Source organism: Falco biarmicus, chromosome 2 (assembly GCF_023638135.1).
Source record: "Falco biarmicus isolate bFalBia1 chromosome 2, bFalBia1.pri, whole genome shotgun sequence".
Classification (NCBI taxonomy): domain Eukaryota; kingdom Metazoa; phylum Chordata; class Aves; order Falconiformes; family Falconidae; genus Falco; species Falco biarmicus.
In genome coordinates, this window is record NC_079289.1 from 114,891,787 (window position 1) to 114,918,866 (window position 27,080).

At 37.5% G+C, this 27,080-nt stretch overlaps 1 protein-coding gene across 4 annotated transcripts in view; it reads left to right on the plus strand.

Annotated features, from left to right (window-relative positions):
- DCAF6 (DDB1 and CUL4 associated factor 6) overlaps window positions 1–26,738 on the plus strand; it is a 90,619-nt gene extending 63,881 nt beyond the window's left edge. For 3 of the 4 annotated variants that reach the window (XM_056327756.1, XM_056327757.1, XM_056327758.1), the window contains 8 exons: window positions 2,637–2,752; window positions 3,564–3,647; window positions 3,809–4,130; window positions 15,216–15,354; window positions 21,179–21,335; window positions 22,905–22,993; window positions 24,565–24,670; window positions 26,296–26,738. In XM_056327756.1, coding sequence (XP_056183731.1) covers window positions 2,637–2,752; window positions 3,564–3,647; window positions 3,809–4,130; window positions 15,216–15,354; window positions 21,179–21,335; window positions 22,905–22,993; window positions 24,565–24,670; window positions 26,296–26,360 — 1,078 coding nt within the window. In that variant the 3' untranslated portion in view covers window positions 26,361–26,738. Of the gene's footprint in view, window positions 1–2,636; window positions 2,753–3,563; window positions 3,648–3,808; window positions 4,131–15,215; window positions 15,355–21,178; window positions 21,336–22,904; window positions 22,994–24,564; window positions 24,671–26,295 lie in introns of those variants that run through there. The other variant, XM_056327759.1, reaches the window with a different exon arrangement.
- Window positions 26,739–27,080: the final 342 nt, after the last annotated feature.

Consider the following 27,080-nt stretch of genomic DNA (forward strand, 5'->3'; position numbering starts at 1 on the left):
AATGTTTTGTCCATTTATTCTAGTGGCTTTTTAATATATAACAAGAAAACATTACTAACACTCTTATCACAGAAAGCAAATTTTATTAAACATTAACACTTTGTTTCTGTGTTTATTTTAAAACAAAATTTGAAAAATGCATTTCACACTCCAAACAGTTAATGATACAAGTGATTCTGAAGGTGGAAAATTTGAGTGAACTACCTCAAAAACAATATTAAAAAGTGTCGAGTATACAGGGATATTACTAATTACAGAAATTACAATTGGGGAGGTAAAGAGTAAATGAAAACTACTAAAACTTAGCTTCACTTATATCTCTATTCTAACAGGAAGTATTTTAATGAATCTCTTGAGCCAACGGTTAGCAGCATGTGAATGACGAACATCAAATATAATACCAATAGAGAAGGAAGGACTGAACATCATGATCTCTTGAGACTAATGGCAGCAATATTCAGGGTGTTAGGACAGTTGTGATAGAAAAGCATATTAAGACAAACAGTACATGGGACATAAAACACAGTTATGGGAACTAAAATGTGCATGATTAGTACCTTTTATTTGATGGAGTAATGGGTTCTAGAAACGTACATGGTGTAATAGAAAGAAACTGAATTTCCAGGAAGTATTTGATACTTTCTCACATGTTGACCTTCTGTCCTAAGGTGGAACAGGTAGATAATAAAGAAACGGAACACAGTGTTAAACTAACTTAATGGAGCTTCGTAGTGGGTAGCGCAGGATGGGCAGTGAGAGGAAGAAGCATTTCCTAGCGGGACAGTTGCAAGGCATTGTCTGTTCAGAGGCTGACTAAAACATTGTGCCCAAGAATGGATTAATAAAGTAAGATGCAATTCCACTTAACCAAATGATGCAGTTGAGGACAAATAACAGAAACCTAATCTGCAAGTTGGGAGTGTTGTGAAAAAGATGATGTGGACCTACCAGTCACTTCATTCTCAATATTACACAGCTACTAGATGGGCAAGTGTGATCCTAGATGTCACCATCTGGGAGACTTCAGCCAAGGATGAGAATTCCTGGTGCTGTTGCCTAACTCTACCTTGTGACTTAATGCTGTGTGAAATCTCCATCGTGCTTTTGAGAAAACTGATTTGAGTTGGCAGAGGTTCAACAAAGGGTTATGAGGTGAACTGGGTAAATAGAAAACCTGCTATGGAAGCAGATAGTAGGGCTTAATGTAGCGAAAGCACAGGGTGTTATTTTATTCTCTTAGAAACATCTTCTTCATGTAGCTGCTGGTGTGAAAAATAACACTGAAGTAAAAATGAAAGCAGTGTATATACATGAATGTAAATTAGGATTGAGTGTTTAGCTAGAAAGTCAATCCCTAAAAGTAAAAAAAAAAAAAATTCTAGTGTTTAGACTGTGATTAAGTTCATAAAAGTGACTTTCAATTGAGATTAGATCAGTTGAGGTGTGAAATAGCAAAAATCCTTGAGTTGGTGTCTAGCAGTACACTTCTTGTCTGTCCTTTCAGAAACAATGCTGAAAATTCCTGATTTAGAAGAAATACTGTAAGGGCTAGCAAGAATTGTCTATGTATCCAAATACAGTACAGTAATGAAACAGACTATTGCTCATCAAGATGAGTAAAAGCTGTCATTCTTAGGATAAAAATAAAAGTACTCAAGTCTAGACTAGATTCTCAAGTATCTAGACTAAGCACAATTTGTGCTGCTTCTAGCAATGTAGCATATAAAATAGTTTCGTAATGATATACGCATGTAAGAAGATACTTATTGCAGTCTAAATTCTTGAGAATCACGCTTATAATTCTCGTAACTGATCTTTTTTTTCCAACTTTGTCCAGCGATTTGCTGAAGTTTGAGGCCACAAGACAGGTGTGGGCCAGGAGGGATTGGGAGAGCTCAGGAACAAGGCTTTGCATTTCCTAAAATAAGGTCTTTTTCTAGACAGCCTAGAAACTTTAGTTTTGGTAGCATTCAGAACAGCAGTGCTACATATTTCCTGAGGAATAATTTTCCTTACTGTAAACAGAAATTGGTGTTCCACAATAATCTAAACACGGATGTGGAGTAAATCTCAAGTACCAGCTTATAGTAATAAGTAAGTCTTGAGAAATAACAAAACTGGGAGGACTGAAAGCCAACATCAGAAGTCTGCCTCAAAAGGTACAGGAATGATAGTTAATGGTGAAGAACCTGGAAAACTTTATTTGAACCTATTTTTAATTGGATGGGATAAGATTATGTATTAATGCTCAGCTGACAGCTTGCCTTTAAGAGATCTTTGATCATTTATATACGTAAAAAAAATGTATAAATAGTGAAAGAGAGCAAATCCTTTTGAGTTCTCACATTATTTTGAAAAGCAATGAAGAAATCCCATATAAGTTTAAAAAAAACAAAGGCAGGAAGGAGAAAGCAGAGTTCTGTGATGCAGGTGAATAGTGTAGGGTGAGTAGCGATGGACATAATAAAACAATTTTGAAATTGCTGTGAAGCTTGTTAGTTGTAGCTGCTGCCAGGACCAATTGAATTGTGAGATCGGAGCGCGAAAGATGATGATGGTCAAGCTGTGCAATTGCAATTATATTATCTGTTTATATTATTTCTAGTAATGTTTTTTTTAACGTGTTACATTGCCAGGAGCAGCACAAATTCAAGCTCTAGAGGGAGTGGAAGTCATTGCAAAACTGAAGGCCAAGAAGACTCTGTAAAAACAAAAACCTCAGAAGGGTCAGGGCCTGAAGATGAAGAAACAAGTAAGATACAGCATTATTTCTGTAATGCTAAGGTAAAAATTCTGCTGTCGTGTGTTCATGACTCCCATTGAACATGATGGGAGTCTCATACACATGCATGTGAAGACAGAATACAGCCATAATAAAATACGACTTTCTGAGAAAAGAAAAAGATACCGACCTGAGATAGTTGCAAATAAATATAAACAAAATGAACTTACTCTGTCTTCAGTTCTAAAACCCTTATTCTTTTTTTTCTTAACAACATATCTGCCCCAATTTGTATAAAAAAATAGAACAACTGCACTTTGCAGTCATAAATGAGTGCTGGGTATTTTGTTACATTTCTTTCAAGCTTTCACTGTATTTTGTTACATGTGGTTCTCTTGCTCAATTCATTGCCAAAAGGGCAGTCATGTCAAATGACCGGTTCCAGAGAAATGTTTGTTGTTTTTTTTAAAAATCCCTTTTAATAGAGCAGTAACTTAATTTCCATCTTCAGAAAAATAGCTTTCAGTAAGTGATCATCTGTTTCAAGAGTATTAATGCTATTTTTGCAGCTCAAGTTGTCATAGCATAGGATATTAAGTATATTAAGGAACAAGAAATACTTTTTTCTTTGTTGGTGTATTGACCTGGGCAACTAGATAGGTTTATATATACTGACTTTTATGTGATTAGTATCTTGAGATTTCAGTAAAATGACATGCAGGCTTCAGAGGGGATTGCTTTGGTTTGATCTAGGAGTGCTAGTATCATTTAGATTTGCTTACATTTATAGATGTGCATCTAAATGAAATCATGTGATTTACTATTAAGTTGTTTAATTCAGGAGTTTCTGGTGAATCTCCCAAGGAAGATGCAAGTGCTGAGGAACTAAAAACTGCAGATGAAACTGTAGAGACGACAGAAGCAAGTATGTATCTGTACGCTATTTGCAGAGGTAGAGAATGAAAACCTAAATTTCTAATGTAAACTCGGCATGCGTAATTTAACTTCTGTGACCATTTATAATGTCTTGTAAAATAGGCTACAATCATTAATGCTGTGACTTATTTTCCCCGATACTTCTGTTAGCTATATCAGATAAACCTGGTCCTGAGCATTCTGGAATCCAGCCAGAAGAAAACGGGCCCAATGTTGACGCTGGCTCTGGAAATGCAGAGGAAGAAGCCTCGTGTGAAAGGAGTGCGAATCAAGAAACGACAAGTCAGAGTACTGAATCCACTGCCACCTCGCTTGCTGCAAATGATGAACCTCAGCCACACCCCGAATCCTCAGGGCTTGCAACTCCAGACGAGTCCTCCACCAGGACCTCAGCTCTCCAAGAAACTGATGACAGTGATGATGATCCTGTTCTGATCCCAGGGGCAAGGTATCGAGGAGGACCAGGACACAGGTTAGGGGAATACTTCTCTTTGCTATTGTTTGGCAAAATGCATTTCTTGGAATGGAAGATGTAGAAACCCATACTTTGTATCCTTAATCAAAGTAAGCTGTTCTTTGAAAACTACCCAAGAGCTTAATGGCTGAGTCTAATTTGCCAATGTGTAAGATACGTGTAGCTGTATTTTCCCTCCTAGCCAGGCAGGCTCCTACGGATCTAATACCTGCTTATTTCTTGCCTGCTGACTACTCCAGTGCTGAATATTTGCAATTCATTTTTATTGTTCTCCCTGTAGTTGTTAAGTATAGAAAGTTCATAAATTTGTGTACAGGGACCTATGTTTTCTTTCCACTGTACTTTAGGTGTTCTTACTTGGGCAAAGCAAGAGCTTTTAAGTGTTGTTGAGCAATGCTGCGTTTGTCTGTAGTACATACATTAAAACTGATGTGTTCAATTTTTCATTCTTCTTTTTCTCTGAAGGAGAAAAACTGTTATCCTTTTCCTTTTGTTGGTTATTGAATATCAGTATGTACAGCAGCAAAAAAAAGGATTTTTTTTTTTTTTTACTAGATTACTGGTTGTCATCAGTAATAAAAGATGCACTTAGTAAGCTTTGTAAGTTTTTTTCTTATAAAATACCAACAGCTGTACATACTTCTTTGATCATTCAGTAAATTTAGCCCCCAATTTGGTATTGCTGGTTTTTAATACCTTTGATCATCAATTTAAATTCTTGGACTTTTTAAATGGCTGTAATAATTTTTTAAGCAACATCTCTATTGTTAGACTTAAATTTTTTAAATCTTTTTTTTCCCCTGCTTGCTTTAGATGTTGTATAACCTAGTGTCAGGTGCCTTTGCTTTACTCCTATCCTGTTCAAAGGCAGCATTATCTTGCTATTAATTTATTAGGCTAGCAAGGAAATACTTTACAGGAAACATTTACAATTTATATTCATTAGGAAATCAGAATGAATTTGATAGTTGTGTATAGAAAAGGTTTTGAATAATTTTCAGCTAAAAAACCCCAAAAGGCATAAGCCACCGCGTTGTCAGTAGTGACTCAGGGAACAGTCAGTGGTTTTTTTATTACATAGCACAAGTAATTCTGCTCACTAAATGACAGTGTTTATGAAAAAGCCAATATATACAGATTTTGTCTTAATCCATTAACTTTCCATGCAGTACTAAGTTATTGCAGATAAATATCTAATGGCAGAAATAGTTTCTGCTGCAAGCCAACGTTCATTATGATCTAGCGATTGAAGAGCAAGCTGGGAAAAGCCCTGCAATTTTAATCCCATTTCTGTTTTCAAGCAGGATTCTTAGCTTCTCTTCATGTATCTTATGTTGCCTGTATAATGTAATTGTTTTTGTAGTAATGTAGTAAGAATGACACATCCAGGTGTCATATAGCTGTTACAATTTCCCACTACTGGGGTCATCTTAAATGAAGTTACACTTCATCTGGCATGCATTTTTTCCTCCTTTGTGTGCAGCGAGGTTTCTTCCTTGTAGCAGTTAAAATTTAATCATCTAAAAAAGATCATTCAACTAAATTAATGATATAATTAGAATTCTTTAGGCAGCCCCCTGTTCCCTTTCTCTTCCTCCCCAAATAAAATTGGAGAAAAGTTGCTGTATAGCCAATGCTGGTTTAGGATTGCCTCCAGACTTCCATTACTCAGGTTTAATGCCTGACCAATTAATTTTCTTTGCTTTTGTGTGTGTGCAAGCAAGCAGTAGTTTTCTAGTTTCATTTTTGAGCTGTCAGATACACATTTGTATTATGTTCCTTCCTATTCTTCTGGTTCCAGGATAAGTACCCTCTGAGATACTGAAGAAAAGTAAGACATCCTTGTGTGCTCAAAGGAATTTGGATTTCCAGAGAGAAAGCAGGCACTGGCAGCCTTAAAGCCTAGCTATAAGCCGTCTTAATATTTATATCTCCTATGAAATAGAATGAAAGGAACTGGAAGTCCTTTCTACTACTACTGTGACTAGTTGCTATAGCATATAATCCCTTTCATAAACTGATCAAATCTATATAAAATCCCCCTGGCCCCTTAACTAGTGGGAAGCTACCTCAAAACATTGCTGCTACAATGGGTACAAATTGACTTAAATTAGTCATTTTGTTCTGTGCTAACATACTGTTTTGACTGAAACAATTTTTTCATACCCGGTGCTTACAATTTTGAATGATGTTCATCCTGACCATTTTCAGCTTTTGTCTCACTGGACTGAGCGTCAAGTTTTTCCTCACGCTTAGCAGTAAAAATATGTGGGTTTCCTGCCATCGTGCTGGTTCTTAGCTCTTCTCCTCTACGTTCCACTTCTTTCCTGACTATGGTAGACCAGAATGACGCATGCTGCGCTGTTTGAATTTTGCTAGGGTTAATGGTACGAGCGTTACTCTTGGTCTATGAAGATTCTCTGAGACACAAGTGAGCTGTAGCTATATCCTCCTCCTCCTCTCTTGCTTACGGCTGTCTCATAGTGGTGGCTTGTGGTCAGACACAAGATCAGTTAGTATACTGAAGTCTTTCCTACTTTGTAATTTCTAATTAATATGTTCTTATCTTTCACCAGAAGGAAGCTCAGAAGTGTATGACTGTCAATTTTAAACTACTGAATTTCTACTCACCAATTTTTCTCAAGGTCCTACAGTCCCCTCTGTATTCATAAAGTTACCCAACCTCATGTCCTCAATGCACTGCATGAATACATTCCTACATTTTGCTCAAAGACTATTAGCAATACATTAAACAAAACTGCCTGCAAGACTGGTGCTTAGCTCCACCAGTATGCTTCCTATAGACTGACTTTTCCTCTTTTCTCACTTAGAAAATGGTGTTACCTAACAATTCCTTTACTAAATCTCATTTTCTCTAGTTTAGCTAATAATTTAGTTTCCAGTGTGCCATCCTGTAAGATAATTAATGGCATTAATATAAAAGCAATAGATTTTTCTCTCCCTAGAATATCTAGGGGGTGGTTGCTTTGGGGCTTGTTTTCTTTTGTGGAGAAATTTATAAAGCTAGCCTGAAATATACAGTGGCAAAAAAACCAACAACAAACAGTAGTTCTAATTTTTCTTTAGGACAAAAAAATAAAAAAAGAGACTGTAGCCTTCTGAAACAGAATACTAAAAGCTGTTTGACTAATAAGCCTTTTCCAGTATATAGCATTACCAGTTTTATCTACAACCAGTTGTGGTTTTTATATAGCTAATAACTAGCTATTGTTTATATTGAGGAGAAACTCCACAGCTGGGGAAATGAAGATCAAGAAAACTATCTTGGAGTTATTTTCCCACTGTAAAGTACAACTGTCTCCACTAAGAAAGCAAGGATAGACTTCTGATTCTGTACTCTGAAATCATAAAGTTCCTCTGAAGGAAAAGAAGTGGCAGATATACCCTTTTGATAGCCCTGTCGAGAGTTGCAGTGAAATAGAGAACCTGCTGCTGCATCAGCTCTGCTAGTCTCACCTCAGCTTTAGTAAGGTGGATGCAGATTCCAGATTTATGACTGGAATGTTGTCCATTTTGCAAATGTAATGTTTACAGAGCTTCCACTATTTGAATTTTGTTTGGGTACAAACCCAGCTTCCAGTTTTCAAACCAAGGATTGGGTCTTTTTCTCTGTTTTACATCATCTGAGAATAGATACAGGGGACAAAAACTCCTTTTGTGGGTGCTTAAAAAGGTCAAAAACATGGGTTTCTCACAACTAACCTGAAATCGAACTGTCAGCAAAGACTATGCAACAGAGACACGGAAACACGAAGTTTGCATCTGCTTTAATATATTGAAAAGGACTTAGAATAGTAGCAGTGAGATGTGTAGAAATACAACAGTCCTTTGGTTGGTAAATTGGGCAAATCAGCTGAATGTTGGCTAGGAATCAGCTAGGAACAGTTTTGACACAGAAGGACATTTCTTTGAAAGAAATAATTGAGAAGATGACACCTGACTTCTGTAGCCACTGAGCATCACTACAGGAATGGTAAAGATCTAAAAGAAGCTATTTATTTTTTAAAGTGTCATTGGGCTAGTCAATACATGCCCTTTTTAACAAAATATATAAGGAACTTCACAGAGTATTTCTAAATCTAAAAAAATGAACCCTGTTTTGTACAGCAGAACAGTTTAGCTAGATACGCAACAGAGAAAACTTGCTGTGGATTCCTTAAAATGCCCAGAAGGTTGAGATTTCTCTTCTTACAAATGTGAGGAGATATTTGTATGCAGGTTTTTAAGTCTTGATGTAGGCACGTAGCGTATCAGCTTTAAAAATTACTAAGTCCAGCAAATTTAGTTGGAACAGAGCTAGATAACATGGCTTGCCTTAGCGTCGTACTTTATGGGGGTGGGCAGGGGGGAATCTATGCAAAGTATATGTTCTTCATGCACAGAGGGTGCAGTTTTTAATGGATCGATCTTATTTTTCACAAATTAGTCAAAACAACTCTCCGAGGACTGCTTTCCTACTTAAATAATGGAATTAATTTTGTTTGGACTTTGACAGAAGCCGATCTGTGAGCAGAGGCTAAGCCTGGAAAACGTTAAAGTACTAGGTTAAAATTTAAAAAAAAATATGAATGTAAAATGGAATTGATTATGCAGCTACTTCCACTTCTGTTACGATCTGTGAAGACTTACTGCTTTTTATAAGATCAACTTTGTGTACTGTTATGTAAACTGAATACTATTTTTGTTGAAATCAGTCTCATATACTAACACACTGAGGAGGAGGAGTCTTCTCAGTTGCAATACGTAGAGCACATTTTGTAATAGATGCTAACGTTTTAAAAACATGATACCCAGCATTTTTGAATGACTTCAGTTGTTGTTCCCTTTACTAGATATAATATCAGAGGAACAGCGATAGGTGATAGAATAATGAGGTAATTAATTATTTTCTTCCTCCCCTCCTCCTTTTTATTGCCATATAATGGATTTATCAGGTTCTTGTTTTTCTTGTCTAACTGGCATTTTAATATACTTTAAATGCTATGAATTACAGAGTATATTGCTTGAGTTATATTTAGCTGCATGTATTGCATGGGAGTTGAAAAGAAGTGGCAGCGTATATGTTTAACAAGCTATTAACCTTTTTATTGCGTGCCATAGAAATTAATAGAATTTGAAAAGTGTGTAGTTTGTGTAAAGCAAGTAACGTGTTTTTTTTTTTTAACTCAGCTGCTGAGGAACGTGTTATAGTTGCATGTGCCACTGCTGACTTGCTTTGTCTGGTAGTAGAGAACATCCAGTTCTGGACAAAAATATAAGAATACACGTATCAAAGACTATATTTTTTGTCTGAACAAGATTATGGATCTGAGCATAATTACTAAAGCTTTGTTTTATAATATTATATCTTCTATATATATAAAATATCTTTTCCAATATTTCTTTCAATAATGTTAACTAAAGGAGTTACTTGATCTCGTTCATATTCCTCCTTGAAATACTCGAGTGAATTGTAAGAACGTATAAGGCAGTTTGGGCAATTGTGTTTGGCCACATGCCATGAGAGGGAGAAACGATCTGCTGTGATTTAATGCCAAAGGCTGTATAGAGGGGAAGTGGCACAAAATAATTCTAATGGTGAAAATTAACATCTTGGCTTTGTGTGGCTGGGAAGGAAAAGACTCAGGATGTGGTTTCACAGAAGTTTTAGCCTGAGTCCGATCTTTTAAATGCCTACAGGAAAATAGTGCAGATGTGTATTTCTTTGTCTTATTTTCCAATCTTAGCTGCAATTGGAATATTAATTTAACTCTGCAACTTTCTTAAAGGTTCAAGAATCTGTGTATTTTTTGTACTTTACGTTTCACAATAGGCGTTCTTTCTTTATTAAACATGCTTACCATGGAGTTCTTTAGCTCTTCAGCACAGCCCATGGGCATATTTGTTTCATATTGCTATACATTAAATAGAAAAATGAATGATGCGTTCAGCATAGACTTTTTTATCAGTATATTTTTCTCTGATTTTCATTGTATTCTGCAGCATATCAGGTGAAAATTTAAAAATGTAGCGGAGAATAGTTGAAACACTGTGTTGGAAATTACTTGGGAGTACATTAGAGTAAACATTTCTTTTTATATGATCAGCAGTGAAATAACTTGGGCTTTAGGGTAGAGTCAGTGTGTTGCTAAACATGATGGTTTTGCCCTTGTTTTACAACTCTCTTAATGCTTGAAATTTGACAGCAGTAGTAAATCTCTTCTGCGAGTTCAGAGGCTTCTAAAAGGAACATGGTTGTTTGGTAATTAAAATCAGAAATGTAATTAAATCCTCATATTTAGGAAAGAGATCTATTTTAATATGGTGGTTGTGGGTTAACCCTAGCAGGCAGCTCAGCCCAACAGAGCTACTCACTCACTGTCCCCCGGTGGGATGGAGGAGAAGATCAGAAGAGTAAAAATAGTGAGAGAACTCACGCGTTGAGGTGAAGACCAGTTCAATGTCTTATTGATTGTTCCTGAGCTGGATTTGACTTCGGTGGTGATAGCCAGCTTGTTAAGACGCATGGTTGGAATTCTTGGGCCAGGAGCATGGTAGCTGGGAGGTGGATTCCTCTACGCGGTCAGTGAAGAACTGACCACAAGGCATCAGAGGAATAGGTTCTAAATTAATGGTTGTAAGCCTTAGGTTCCCTGCAGTTGTTTTGGATAGGGAAAATAGTTCAAATAAGAAAATGGCAACGAGAAGGGGGGGGGGGGGAAGTAGTAACTTGAAATTGCAGAAGAGAAGGAAGCAGGTTGCTGGTACTTAGCAAAAAGAGACAACGCCTATCTGTGTGTAAGTAAATTGGGGAACTTAAGAGGTGACAAAACTCCTTAATACGGGAGGAATCAATACTGAGCTTGAGACTCAGTGCAGAGCTGAGACAAGAGGGATGGGAAAAGGAAGGCAAGCACCCGCGAGCTTTCCAGCCCCTGCTGCAGCCCAGCTCAGGAGGTGGCCGGTGGGTGGTGACAGTGTTTGATCTAGGGTAACCGATTAATTTTATGGCAGCCACTACATCTGGACCTCTAGTGGAACAAGGTTTGTAGCGGAATTCCTGTATATTGTTTACAGTTGATTCGGGTAATTGTTCAGTTTTCCCTCTTTTGAAAAACATACAATTAATTTTGACTGTCTCTCTTCTAACTAATAGATGAGCATAGTTGTTTTGAAACATGCAGGGCTAGTTAGCCAGAAATTGTTGAGTAACACAGATTGTGAACTGATGTCTGCAGCTTTCTCTCTCACACGCACACACAAAAAGAATATTTTAAAGAGCAATATGTGACAGACTGTGCTTTAAGAAACAAACTAGTTAATCATGAAAATTGCACAGACTTTAATTTTAAAAAATCCTTATTATATTTCAGAATTTCTAACAATACAGAAAATGCCCTATTCGACATGTAAAAAAAAAAATCTTTTTTAAGGCTTAACTTACATTTTGACATCTTTTTGATTTCTCTCGATGTATCGTATGTAGTTGTGAATCAGTTTGCATCGCAGGGTTTTTGTGGGTTTGGGATTTTTTTTCCTTTGAACTTATGTTGAATTGAAGGAATATAACGGCGTCACTTCTAAATCCCTGTTCCACTCATCTAGGGCTTAATTTAAATGGGCTTTTGATAATTAATTTTACAACAATAAACTATGAAGGCTTCAAATGTGGCTGATCATACAGGGAAGAGTTATGCTCTGATTCATATCTATATTCTTACTTTTGGAAGTAATATTTAAAAACTGTCTTTCCACAAGGCACACTCCACTGAAGTAATGGATGTACTGTACGTCATCTTGGACTCAAATCTTACAAAGACTACACACACCACCTTTATTACTACTTTTTGCGCTAAAGTACCACAAAACTTGGTGAAACACACCTAAAAAGTCTGGTCTGCAGGTATAAAGCCAGTAGTACTGAATTATTCTGAAGTCAAGAACACTACCGACTGTATAGGGGCATAACTAAAGAGTTTCGTAGGCTTTGCAAGACTTAATGTTTTCTGTATCGTAAAGCTAATAACATTAATTTATACCCAGAATTTCTCAGGCATCTTGATTTGAGGCCTGGATGTGAATGCATAATACAACCGGATCAATCGGTGGAGTTGCCCGAGAGGTGCAGTGTGTGTAACTGTCTGACCGTAAACGCTCGGAAGACCCCGTGGTTTGGAAGGGACGCAGCAGCTCGCGGTGGGGTTTAGGCTGAACCTTAGCAGTGTACAGATTGCCCAGCGCGCTTCTCTACCTGCCGATGCTCCAAGCCATGAGGCTGCTGTCTTAAGTTTGTGTCGGCACAGATAGGAATTGCTTATCACAAATACGAATGGAAATTTAAAAGCCGTGAAAACAAATAGGTTGAACTATTTAGTGGGGGGTTTTGTGTGATTTAAAAAATGTATAGGAAATCTGTAGATATGGAAAAGTAATACCTCTTCAAGAGAATCCTTTTGCTGTAATGTTCTTTGTTCTGAAATGTCATTAGATCGGGCTCATATTTATCTCTTCTGGAGAAGGCCTGCCTCTGCCAGGTTCCTGCTCTTAGCAGTGTGTTACTGGAGAGCCCGGTAACAGTATCACACCTATAGCCCTGTGTGCTTGGCTGCTTTCTCCCCGTTGAAGGTAATCATCAACTTTACCAGATCCCTAAATACAAATCCATTCGTGCCTTATAAAATAAGACCCCCAAATCCTGATTTAAATTCAGAGCTGAATTTAGTTGAAAGACAGTTTTTAACCACAAGTTCTGCTTCTGCTTTTATTGAAAAATGTGTGATTCTGACTGCTGAATAGTCTTGAGGTGTTTTGTAACGTCTGCATTCAAGCCTAGAATTTAGAAGAGGAGATGAATTTTTCTAGAGACACTTAGATGAAAAGCTATGCAAGAAACTACTCTGGGTTATCAATTAGTTATTTTAATACCATCTTTTAATCCCCAGACTTGCTACTGCTATCTAGCAAGTAACTCTCCTGAAAGAGCTAGACAAGTCTGCTGCTTTGTCATTCCTAACAATGTTTAACTTCTCAGATATTTCACTGCACATCTTTTATTAATTAATTATGGTGGATAAATACGCTGCAAATACAAATAGTAGTGATAGTAAGGGAAAGGCTTAAGGCTGGCAGGCGTGCATCTGAAACCAAAAGGGTCTTAAGGTGCTGAAGAGTTGTGTGTGCTGGGCAGTCACTGGTGGGGTTGGTAGCAGAGTAGTTATTGTTACATGATTCTTGGTCTTACACAAATTTATTTTTTTTTTAAATGTACAGAACCAAATATGTACAAATAATCGTTTAAAGTTTCTGTAGGCGTTTTTGTGTAGCCTCTCATATTCATGCCACCCTTCCTTTCCCTTCATACAGAAGTAAACTGGTGAGGAGAATAATCTCATGGTTGTTAAAGCACAGTAGATAAAGAACATGGGGGGTTTTTTTCCTCTGTTGTATGAAGACTGAAGAACCCTCTTCTTAAATCTGTTGAAGATTAAAGTTGAGGCTTCGTATATTATAAGGACTAACAAACAAATACAGCATATTTATTTAGTGTTGCATAAGAAGGAGGAACTAGAAAACTGCCTAGATGTGAGGGGATAGAAAATTCTCACAAAGGAAGTAGTAGTAGTCTGTTTTTTCTGGGATTGTTTGCTAGACAAACTTCTAAAAAAAGTATTGTAATAAATAGTCCGCTGTTAAGTGGATCTGTTGGCTAGCGCTTACAAATATCTTCTAGTTTCTATAAAAAGTAAGGATTAAAATATCTTTTAAAAGCTGAGCTGTATTAGATGATCTGTCAGAGTATGACAGTTTGTGGTTGATTGCTTGGTTTCTTATTTTTTTGTTTTAAAAAAAATCTGTATTAACGACTCGCATTCATTTTCCTTCTTTGCCTAGCTGTGGGATAACACTTTACCTTAATTTTTTGGTCCACCTTTTCCCTATGACAAAAATGAAATACATCTAAGCAGACCACTGGCCGAGAGGATTAGTGATGAGATAGATCTGGTGGATTTTTTTCTGGATACGAGGACTTGTTGGAAGCTTCTCCAGGATCAGTGACTAAACCAGCATACCACATTATTTGTGGACAAATTCGGGTTACTAGCTTTCTGGTAGCAGTGTAATGAGGTTGCAAATAGATTCAGTTCTGGCTCGGTTTACATTTCAGAATTGTATACCTTCCTGTAATGGTTGGACTCCTTGCATTCTGCTAAAATCTGTACCTGCTCCTTCTAGAGAGGGGCATTCCCCTCGGACCGTGTTCAAGACCCCAAAGCTCTAATAGCAACCTTGACATGGAATAAAGTAAGAAAAAGTTAGGTGCAGGTGCTGGGATGTGACAGTTTGGCTGTAGCTGGAATTAGGGGATCTGCAAACTTAAGAGCTAAACAGGAAAAATTTGGTACCAGGGTCTTTTCACAGAAAGTAGATTCCTGGAATTAAACGTTCACAAAACAGAATACCTAATTTAGTTAATTTTTCTCTGTTGTTCTAGGAGATCTTCAACTGTATCCCTCACTGCTAACCTATGGGATATTTGCTACAATAACTTATCTCAAATTGTCTCTTGCCTTGGTAGTAAATTTTAAAGCTGTCTAAATTGTGACTGTTGTCATGCAGAAGTAGTGAAGAGAAACAGATTTAATGGAATTTTGGAAAAAAAATTACACTGGAAGACACGCTAGATCCTTAATAACTTGTTAAACTTTTAAAACTTCTGGTTTAGTGTAGATTTTTCGCTTCAGAGTTTTGCTACCTCGTTATGGGTGGAGGATATCTCTAGCACTGAATAATAAAATAGCATGTGAATTTTACCAACAGCTGAAGTTTGTTCTTCAGAGAGGGAACAAAATCTGGCATCACTTGACATTCCACTGTCTTGCATGCTATTCTTGTTCTAAGCCAGGATGGAAAAAAAAAATTGAAGTCCGTAATTTTACATTTGAGATAATGTTGATGTCTGTTCCAAACTTATGGAGAGTGTGTGTGAGTGCCTAATTATTATTCTGTAGTCTCTTTTTGATAGCCCATTGCAGTGTTTAGAGATGGACTCTCAGTAGTGTTCTCTTTGTCTGCAATTTATAGACGATCTGCCGTTGCCCGTATTCAGGAGCTCTTCAGAAGGAGGAAAGAAAGAAAAGAAATGGAAGAACTGGAAACGTTGAATATTAGACGTCCTTTAATAAAGATGGTTTATAAAGGTCATCGGAACTCCCGAACAATGGTACAAACTCTTTGTCTGTTTTGGGAACTGCAGAGATTTTATGGACTGAATCAGCATAGCTGCCACACTGATATGCTTGCCAAAAAGGATTTTGTAATGTATTGTAAGCACTTTTTCTTGCATATTCAGTTGGAAGCCACATAACTTCCTCTAAAGGAAAATTAGAATTGGCGTGACTCGTGTGCATTTGAGTTTTCTTGAGTTAAGACTCTCACCCCTTAACTTCCTTTAAAATTTTGGGTATTTTTCTTCTTTTTCATCATGTCTATCAGCCTAAGTGTTATAAAATGTGCCTACCATCAAAATTATGATTTAATCCTCATTTTCCCTTACAAGCTCTTTAAAGTTAAAGATTAAATAAAAGTTTTGAACAGCTTGGAAGGGAAAGTGAGGATTAAATCTTAGTTTTGAAGAGCCTTAACATCTCTGAATTAAAAAAAAAAAAAAAAAAAAAGTGCTAGTTACTAAATCATAATCTAACTACTAGATACTGTATCTTTTTAATGCAAAATACTGTGTTTTAAGAAAAACAGTTACTGTGTTTGTAAAGCAGTGGTGCATGAGAAACAGTGCTGTTTTCCTTGCTATTTCTTTTTTTGCTTTTTACAGTGTTTTGAAGACATGAAGTTCTGAGTACTAGGTGGTATTTTGGAGAAGTAGTGGGCGTATAATTTTGCAGATGATCTGAGGAGTAGTCCCAGTTACCTCCAAAAGCAATTTTCTAGAGTTTGCGTGAATGGCTTTGATTACACGGGGGAAAATACTGCAGTAAATGCGTATTTCAGTCTACATAAGCAACAAGGCTTAGAATAAACTTTGATTAATGACAAGGAGTTTTGTACTGTGTTGCAGAAGTTAATTTTAATTGCTCAAAACCCCATTAGTTTAAAAGTCATAGCATCAAGTGCTTTGTAGCTAGGCAAGCTTAATTTTATTATCTCTTAAGTGGTCTTAATTGAGTCTCCATCTGTGTATGTGTATTGCATAGATTATTTCATGGACTTTACTGTTTGGTTTCTTTGGGATGTGGTTGGTGTTTTGCTTTTGTTTCACATGAGCACTTACGACAAGGAGTGCACGTAATGACAGATGATATAATTTTCCTTTTTGGTTTCTATGGTGGCAAACTTCTTTATATTTTATCTTTTTGATCAAACTAGCTTTCCTGTAAGGCAAGGGCTGATGATATTTCCCTTTTAAATTTGTGAAGGAGGCAGCTTAGAGAGGTCTTGTTTCCTACATACCCGAGCAGCTCAAGGGTAAAGTTGTCTTGTCAATGACGTGAACGTGAAGGGAGAGTGAATTAAGGTTATGCGGGCAAATGGAGTAATACTGGTACTTCCTTACTTTTGAGAACTTAATTGGGCAATCTTACGATTTTTTTAATAAGCATTTTTTAAATGTAATTCTCATATTGTCGGAAAGCAAAAGATAAGTAGTATTGTAGTGGCGTTTGCTGGTACCATTGGCAGGGTTGGAATGTTTCTGTGTCCATCGCACTGATCCCTGCTATGTAACCACTCAAATGACATCGTTAGTGGTTTTGGTGTTCTGGCTGTGACTAGTTTTTCATGAAACAGACCCAAAAGTACAGCAGCTGGAGCTGTGGTGGTAGTGGAATGATGGGGGTGGGGTTTCCTGTTTCTCTTTAGCTCTTGGAAGAAAAAAAAAGGCTTGTGTGAGGCCAAACTCCCTTTCTTTTTCTTAATTTTTTTTTTTGCCATGTGCCTTCGGTTCTTTGTCTCTCCTGTCTCTTCCTCACTATTTTCCCCCAGTCCTAGTCTTGTTTCTTTTCCTATCTATGCCATTTTTCCTGTGTTCCATTCACCCCAAGTCCTGCCTCCCCCTTTTAAAATGCTGACTTTAACAAAACTTTTCTTCAATAGAGATCTCTGTGTGTAACTAATAACTGGGATAAGTTGTGTGTGCATACAGTAGAGTTGAGTGCATGTATGAGTTTGAAAACAAATTTTCTAAATGTGAATTTCAATTATGTTGATTTATGTAGTGGCAAGCCTAGGTTTTATGAAATATTTAGAAATGTAAAATCAGCAGTTGCGCAAGAGAATACAAAGGAAGCAGAAAGGCATTGTAATTGAGAATTGAAATATAAAGTTATTTATTATTGGAGATAATTTAGCTGTACTTTTAACAGGATAATGAAATATATATATTAAGAGGAGCTCTAAGACAGAAACTGCCAGAAGGTGTATGTATTGGAAACATGTCTTTCACCACAGAATCCAGGAATGCAGTTTCTCTGGCTTATTTTTAGACATTGGAGTGACTTTATTGCACTGGCTGCAGTCATTGGTACTTATTCTATAGACAAAGATCTAGCAAGCCTGAAGTCTAAAACTGGACATACTCACGCTGGAAATGAAGTACATATTTTTAACAGCGGTAAGGGTTCAGCTTACTAAGACGATTCTTTATCACGGTGATTTTTAAGTCAAGATAGCTGGGGCAAAGCAGAGAGCAAGACAATGTCTCTGTCATTTTCTCCAGAGCATTTTCTGGGAAAACTATGCCAAAAGAAAGATGAGGATGCAGGCACTATCCCCTTTAGAGCTTTATTATGATGTGTTACTTGGAAAATAATTTCATAGTAGGATTCTGGTAAATGGTCTCAAACTCAAAATTCTGCCCCTTATGCTGGAGGTTTTCTTAAATACCAAACATTAGGGAATTGTTTTATGCTAAACGTCAAATATTGGACATCATCTGTGTGAACCCTGAAAGCTGCTACGTAGGAAACTTCTGTTTACGTAGGTATCTCATTTACCCACTGTATGTCAACTTAACGAATTTGTAAGAGGTAGTGGTACCTGTTTAAATTGTTATCTTTTTTGTAGGGTCACATTTTTAACTTCTAGGCTCTTTCTCCAGCACAAACATTGGACTATTGTGAGCTTTCAGCTCGCATCTCGTGACTGAGTTTTGACTCTCCTTGAAGCAACGTGACTCCATGTGGCACCCCATCTAACCTCTTACCCTGCAGGTGACGTAGGACAGCAATGGGGAAGGATACTGCTGCCTAGCCTGTTCCCATTTTAAATAGTTTAGCAATGGTTGTTTTGATGTCCTACTCAGAGTAAAATCATAATTGATTTCTGAATAAGATTCTAATCATTAGTGAGGAAGTGGCCAATTCTTGCTTGCTCTGACCAAATGTTTGTCTTTGTTTGGGTTACGTCTTTTTAGGAAGGGAGGGTAAGTGAGGCCTTGGCATGGGAAGATTAAACCTAATAGTTGCTTCTTGAAAAAAATACTCTAGGGTGGCTGGTTTTGGCTCAGAAATTGAATAAGCCACATTCTTTCAGGCTGTAATCATAAGGGTATCTTGAATGTAACAGGTGTAGAATAATATCAACATTATATTTCGAGGAAACGGATACCTGATACTACTGCTACTTTTTCATGGCCTATAATTTCTCTGTAGTTTACATGATCATTTTCGTTGTAACACTACTCTGTGGCGTAGGGCAGGCCGCTTCAGCTGCCTCCAGTTCCAAAACTCATGAGACTGCAAATCTCTGAAACACTCAAGGAGTCTGGGTTTTCCCACTGAACTAGTAAACACACAATTAAAAAAGAATACAGCATTTACTACACAAGTAATTATTTATAAATAAATCATATTTAAGAAATAAACACAGTATGGTATAATATAAATAATAAATACGTGGATCCATACAAAAATATAATGAATGTATAAATGATTATCAGATAATACATTATCCTTATAGTGGTATGTAATACCAATTTTTGAGGAGATGGATGGCAACAAAGAGGAGAAAAAAAAATCAGTTTTATTGGCTCACTTGTCTCCCAAAGACTTCTTCTAAGCCAAGTACGTGTCAAGGTAGCTATCTTGTCATTGACTATTATCTGCTGTTTTCTTTAGTTCTCGGAATTAGGGACAGGACAGTTTAGCCATTTTGAGGGGAGAGATGGTCACTTCATTAGAGAAGTGGTCACAGCATTTTAGCAAATGCCTATCCAGAGCGACGATGCTGATGAGACTGAATATATATGGAGATTAAGACAGTAGGTTTAAATACCTACTGAGTTACAGCACCGCACACAAGGAAAGAGAAATAGATGATGTACTAAACCATTATATAGTATTCTAGCCTAAAGCATGAGCATGTTGTTTCCTAAAACGCCCCTTTTCTTTTTACCCAGAGGATGATGATGTTCCTCTCTTCATAGGATGGAGAGAAGGCTGTGCGTTGGTGGCAGGGGAAGAAAGGCAGAAGGCAACAGGGAAGCCTTTGCCTTCTCTGTGGAGATGGTCCCCCTGCTCCAAAGAACGCCTTCCATCTGCTCCCTTAGCACTGTCAGAGCCTCCTGGAGAAGCTGCCAGAAGGGAGAAGCCCAAGTGCACGCTGTCAGTGTCACTTCACTGGCTGTGAGGCACCGCAACAAACCATACAGTTGCGGTGAGAGGCAGCTGGTTTTTGGGAAGCCCTCTCGAGGACCTTGGATCTTCTCTTCAGTACCCTTCAGTTGGTGGCATGTCCTGCCCAGCTGTGTTTGCTCACAAACAGATGTGCACACTTTAACTCACAATGCCGTGTTTGTGGATTTCCTCCCATCTTTTCTGGTTTATGAAAAATTCTCAAGTACTTTGTGCATCTTTCAAGTATTTCCTCCTTCAAATGTACAGCTCTCCAATCAGAGAAGTCTTCCTTGAGTGTTTTAATTACAGCCAATTATAATCTAGGGTCAAACTACCATGTTATCAATAACATTATAGAGGAGTTAGCTGTAGGGCAAAACAAAGATGATTATAATTTCTGATGAATGATTAAAAAATGTATATATTTTGTGTCATGCTAGTCCAGTTGGTGCAAAGTAAAATTCCATAAATTGGCCCAAGATGCTAGAATGACCTTCAGTGTGAACAGTTTAATTTAAAAAAAAAAAAGAAAGAAAAAAAGAAAAAAAATAGTTCATGCTGGCAATGTATTACATATACATTTTGCTGATAGCATGGGAATGCTACTGATAATTGACAAATGTTAGCCATATCACTTCAAGCCTTTTGCAGAGGTGCTTGGATACCTCAACAAAATAACGTTAGGAGCAACCATATAGAATATAATGCATCGTTGATGTGTCGAGAAAACTGTGATGGTACTGGTTCCAGCTGCAGGGAGAGATGCTTCTGCTTTCGCCTACTATTATGGTAACAGCTGAAGCTGAAGGATCGCTTCTGCCTGAATGCCTTCCTGGTTCAGTGGCTTATAACTTTAATTTTGGACTCTGAGTAAGAAGTCTTAGTTCTCATCTGATTTATTATAGAAGTGGGGAGAAAAAATTCTGAAGTTTGATTTCATGACCCTTTTTGTCTGTCAGACCCAGTTAATTCCCACCCCTCAGATTTCTTAAGCTTCTGCCTCGTCTCCTCTTTCTCTGTAAATGGAAAATCTCCACCAAGGATTAGCCTGTCACACACTTTAACTTACCGCACTCTTTGCAAAAACCCTTTCACGTACTCCTGTCTCCAGTGTCATTCCTGTCACTTTGGAAAGTGACAGATCTGCTGTCACTTATTTCCAAACTGCTCAGTCCGCCCCAGCTCCTCTCCTTTTTTCTGTTAGCAGCCACTTTGCTCTGGAGATGTAATACCTTCTGAATTTTCTTTTTTTGACCATTCTTCTTTTAATGTTTCATTTAAATTGTCTTAAATGTTACTTCTTCATATGCAGAGCTTTTATTTCAGAGGTAGTGTTATTACAGAAATGGCAGTGTATTACTTGATCTGCTTTCACTAGCTAGTCTTATATATTAATTTTAATTTTTGTTTTTACTGCAGATAAAGGAAGCCAATTTTTGGGGATCTAATTTTGTCATGAGTGGTTCAGACTGTGGCCATATTTTTATATGGGATCGACATACTGCTGAACATCTCATGCTGCTGGAAGCTGATAATCACGTGGTGAACTGTCTACAGCCTCATCCGTTTGACCCAAGTAAGATGATCATTTTTTCATAGTCTGCATGTTCTGGTTATCTGTTGTAAAGCATTTTAAAGCTCAGTCTTAAATTCTTTGCCTTAATGGAGTATTGTAATGATTAGTGAACTATTGTTCGCTTTTTCCCATGTGAATTAGATAATACTGCTTTTAATTGTGTCTTTTACTAATGGCCTGTGGCCCTTAAAACCCTCCTTACTCAATAATGTCTTGGAATGAAAGCATTAGTGACACAGTATTTGTAGAAAGTTAAGACGTAATAAGAAGAATTTCCATTTCTTGATCCCCTCAATAAATTAAATGTTTTCCATGATACTGATGAGGGAAATATGGGGTCACTGAAATGCCAGCAATGCTTTGGGAATTGCTATTGGAATCTGGTCTCTACTTGGACCTGTTCAAAAAACTGACTGAAATGGGTGTCTCTTTCTCATTGGCTTTGTGACATTAAAAGAATAAAAAAAGTTCATAGAAATGCTCTTGATTTGTATTTAGGGGAACATATTTATGGAAGAGATGGACCAAAGCAGGGGAAGCAATCATGTTGTCTGACATATAGATGGAAAATCTAAACCGTTCTGCAGCTTTTAACACAGGCAAAGAAAGTATTCGTGTTAGTTCTTTTTTCGTAGCTTACATGGCTGTACAGTACCAGTCAGCTGTAAATAAATAAGCAAGTGAAGTTGTTATGATAATACCAGAAGAGGCTGGGTTTTTTTCAGGCAGTTTGTGGAAACATGGAATACTGCCCAACATTAGATAAGCCTTAAACTTTTAAATGTTTAATTGCACTTGTGTTCCTGTACATGTTTGGAGTGTGTGGCCCGGCTGGACACTTCTTTTGGAAGCACCTTTCAAAGTGCCCTGTAGCTTTACTGATTTCTTGGAGTGCGTCTGTCTCCCTATCACACACTGAAAATGTAATGGAGAGGTCATCCTCCTTGTAGGACAGTTAATCTTGTGCAGTTTTCCAGTGACTGAGATCTTTCTATAGAATTTTTTATTCTCTTAGTGGCTTTGTGCAATGATCTAGATGATGTTCTGCAGCTTTTTGTTTCCCCATATTTTAACAAGTGTTTAAAGAGCATCCATTGCTGCTTTATATTTGAATATCAAATATGTTTACGTGAAATACACTGAAATTGTAAAATGTCAAAATATGTTTGAAATTGTCTTGCTTCTGGCTTTGTACCTGGGCCTACACATCCTAAGGCTTTGTTATTAACGTGTTGCTCATCAGGCCATCAGCAGAAATATATTAGTAGTGGCTGAGTTTGTTCTTACTTTCTATTCCTACCTTATGTATATTCAGGTGCTTTTAAAATTATTTACAACAGGAGACTCTTGATGTTTGCATGTGTTTTCTTCTTATATATGTATCAAAAAGTATACAATTTATAGCTCAGATCTCATATGGAGACAGTAATTACATAGCTGTGTATTCAGCATGGGAACTGACGTTTGCAAGTCAATGCTTCAAGTGAAGTCTTTTTCTTTAACTCCAGTTAAGTGCAGAAGATAGTTGTAAAGACATAACGCATCTAATTTAGAATTACTTACTTCTAGTTCTGGCCTCTTCGGGTATTGATTATGATATAAAAATTTGGTCGCCGTTAGAAGAATCCAAGATTTTTAACCGAAAACTTGCAGATGAGGTAAGAATTTTTCTTCCTTTTTCACAGTAATGTTGCATCTTCCAATTCTATAAAAGCCTTTGGTGCTAATTCCTGATACAGAATCAACAGAGTTATTTAATGTTCAACAAATGAGCTATAAATAAAAAGCTGCCCCTTTATAAGGGCTAACCTTCCCATCATTGGCAGCAGACGAGGCACTTTGTAGGTCATTAACTCTCCTAGAAATGATACGATATCTGCTATTATGTATGTGAAACAAGTCAGAAAAAGTATGAACAGTTAGATATAGAAGGAAAACTGGCAGGAATTAAGAAATGAAGGTCGTGCGTGTCTTTAAACAAATTAACTGAAGGAAATAGAATGATGTACAGAAGGACAGGGACTACAAAAATCAATATGATTAAATATTCTGTGGCATAAAAGGGAGTTTAGGCTAAGGTTGCAGTCTGGGAACTTCATCGAATAAAGCAAACACTGCAAGCTCAATCAGTTATAAAAGTCCATATGTAAAGTTATGTAACATATTGTTTCTTGTGTATCCTCAAAGCAATAACAACAACATATATAACATCTGGCCTGTGATGGTCATATAGGTGATTGCTGAATAATCGCATTTTAGTGATTTACATAGCATAATTTATTAAAATGTTAGATGTTTTTCTGTAAGTAATATGTTAGGGGACATTTGGTTGTGGAGTGGTTTGGGGTTTTCTTGTGCAGTCTCTTGGATAGCAGGGATATTATTTTCCTACCTTACGGCACCTGATCTGGGTGGGAGGAGGGACTGAATGACGGTCAGAACTTGTCTGCACTTAGACATTTTTATGCTTAGTTGACAGCAAAAGAACCTAGTCAAAAAGCTGAGAGACAAACTAAGGTGTGGGATTAGAACTTTATGGGAAAGCCAGAAGGATGACAAGGAAAGCACCACGAGGAAGGAAGGAGGCAAAAAAGCTAAAAGTATTCGTTAGTGAATTTTTTTTCCTAGAAACTAAGACAGTAGGAGCTGGCTCTTGCAAGTCATTTAGAGGCAAGCTGTAGATCTGTTTAGAAATAATTATGGAGCTGAAGAATATTCCTGAACTGGGATACAGTAATTGCTTGGATTTTCTCCAAAAGTTTCAAGCAGCATGAAGGTAGGAGTTTAGAGTAACCTCATCTCTTTTCCTTCCCACATTCTTGGCCAGCACTGGTGCTAGAACTTTGTTCTCTACAACAGTTCCCATCTGTAACAGCACTTTCTCTCATCGGTCCTTGTTTCGTACAAGATCTCATTTCCAAAGCTTTTTCTCAGTTGCTTATCTTAATATCTACCATGCACGTGGACAACACAATGAATGATCCTACTAGAATATTCTTTAGATAGACAATTAAATATCTGTAGGCAGAGTCCACTGTCTGACTTTTCTTACCACATACAATTGGTGCAACTGTGTTCAATAGTAATCGTTAAAATACTGCTCCCTTACTGTAATTTTTGACTCTGTGAATGCCTTTTGCATAGGAACTTTGTGTCTACAAACACATATTGATGCAGTACAATTTTGTGTTCACCTTTGATGCTGTTTTTCCCCCTTCCCTGCCTCCAGGTTATAACACGTAATGAATTAATGCTGGAAGAGACCAGAAACACTATTACTGTTCCAGCTTCTTTTATGTTACGAATGTTGGCTTCGTTGAATCATATAAGAGCAGGTGAGAGACTTCTGAAGAGCTTGTCCACCACATTGGTCTATGAAATAGCAGGTGGACTGGGGAATTATCAAGATCTTCAGCTATCTGTGGCTACAGTTGGGGTTGGTGAGAAGATTCAAGGGTTATTCAAGGGTCTCTTAATGGAAACTTGGGAATCGCTTCTTCAGTGTGAGACTTGCATCATTTTTGCGGCTGTTATCTTTTACCTCAAAACAAAGAGCAAGAAAAGAACAAAATGTATTTTTAGATGTTACCGTACTATCCATCTTGAAATAGCTTATTTGTAACATAGTACTAATTAGATGGTGGAAAACACTTTCTTTACTCAGGAACGATGTTTAAGGTGAGTGTCGTGTGATGGGAAAGCCATTAGGGACGACTGGAATGAGCCTTAAACTGACTGTTATTGTGGGCTTGGAATTGGCATGGGGAGAAGGATGGTGTGAAGGTACAGGACTGTGGGAAATACTAACGAGGGTGCTGGCAGCTGCTGCTGGGGCAACAGTGTTAGGATGTCCCTTCAGTGAAGGGGCAGCCCCCTGGGGTCTGAAACTGGGGATATGAAGGGTTGCATGGAGAATCGTCACTGGGAACTGGTGTTCCTGGATGTTAGTGCTGAAGAAGTTGACTGCAATGGGTTGATACTGAGGATGATGGACAATGGAGAGACATCATACTGGGTAGGAAGCAAGGAGATGAAGTTTTGGGAGGCTGGTATGATGTTTGGGGTGGAAACCTAACAGAACCATAGATGAAGATGAGAGTGACTGTAGATACTGAATTGGGGGACTCCGGACTGGCTTGAGCAGAGAAGTGGGCTTAGTGTGGGGAGGTAGGAAGGAAGCTCTGCCTGGCAGCAGCTGCTGCTCCTTTTTTCACCTCTCACTGATCTGTGAGAGTTAGAGAGCCAGGAGGATGCCACTGTATCCAGCCCAGTGGTATGCCTCGCCACTGCTGTGACTGAATATCTTAGTTTGGTTTTTTTTCTTCATTTGTTATTATTTCTTTGGAGTAAAATACTCAAAGGCCTGCCCAACATTTGTTACAACAGTTTCAGCAAAAATCTGTCATTGCTGGGTGGAATATTTCTTAACTGGACAGTGCATGTTGTTTGAGGGATAGATCCTGAGTCAATCATGTTCCCTCGCACATTTCTCTGTTTGTCTTTCTGTAAACACTTACAACAAAAAAGGTACTTTTTCTGATGTATACAGTGACAGAAAGCAATTCCCCACTTTTCTGGAGTATACCAATTTCTAATTGCAGCTATTCTGGTTTCAGCTACCCAGAAGTGTCTCAAACCTTTGTATTTACCATCTCTTTTTAATATTATGCTTGTGTTCATCTTTCCTGTGCTGACAGCTAGTCAGCATCTACAAGGTTTTTCCTTTTGTACACAAATTTCACTTTTATGCCTGGAAGTCTTTTATGGCTTCTTTCCTGTTCTGCTTTCTTGTGATAACATTTCTACCCAGTCTCTGCTGTCAGTCCATACAGACCTTTTTCTACCTTATAACCCACAGCCCCTGTCTATTGTGTATAGCGCAGGGAGATAATGTGTTATAAATATTTACCAAAAAATGAACACTTTGGAAGTTCTCTTTACTTATCTCTGTCTCTTACAGACCGATTGGAAGGTGACAGATCGGAAGGATCTGGTCAGGAGAATGAAAACGAAGATGAAGAGTAACTGGCAGTTGTGTGCAAGCGCCTAGATGTTAATGGAATTTGTATAAGACATTAATTATATTTTTCCTTACAGAGCTTTAGTGCAATTCTAAGGTATTGCTTTTGGATAACCTAACCTTTTGTTTTTGAATGACTGTGTGCATGACTTTGGGAGAGTGTGCAAGTTAAAATAAGCAAAAATGTTTTTAAAATGTTTTGCCATGTATGAGGGGTGCTAGAAGATGCAAAGTGCAATATTTTCCTTAACCTGCAAATGTGGGAGCTTGGATCAATGTTTTAAAGTAACTTTCATTATAGTAAAAACGTTGGTTCAAATAAATTTCTATACCTGCTGTTTGCATGTTTGTTGCTTTCTAATTAAAAGATTTGGTTGTTTAAAGTAGTTTTGTGGGTTTTTTCTTTGTGCAGCCATTGATTTATAGCCTTTTAACTATAACCTTCATTTTTATTCTTTCTTACAATGTTTGTGAGGTGACAAATACAATTATTCCTTACAGTGAGCACTGGGATTCTCTGTGATTTTGAGATCCCATGCCTCTCGGTTCTTGCGTTTCCACAGGCAACCCACAAATACATAATGCAAAATCGTCTCTCCATCAGTCTTACTATAGTGTCCACTTCACATTCTCCATGCTTGAACCTGTAGTGCTGGTAAACTAGTTGTGTTTCTCTAATAGATCCATCAGTATGTGTTCTTTGCAACAGCAGCAGCAGATGTATC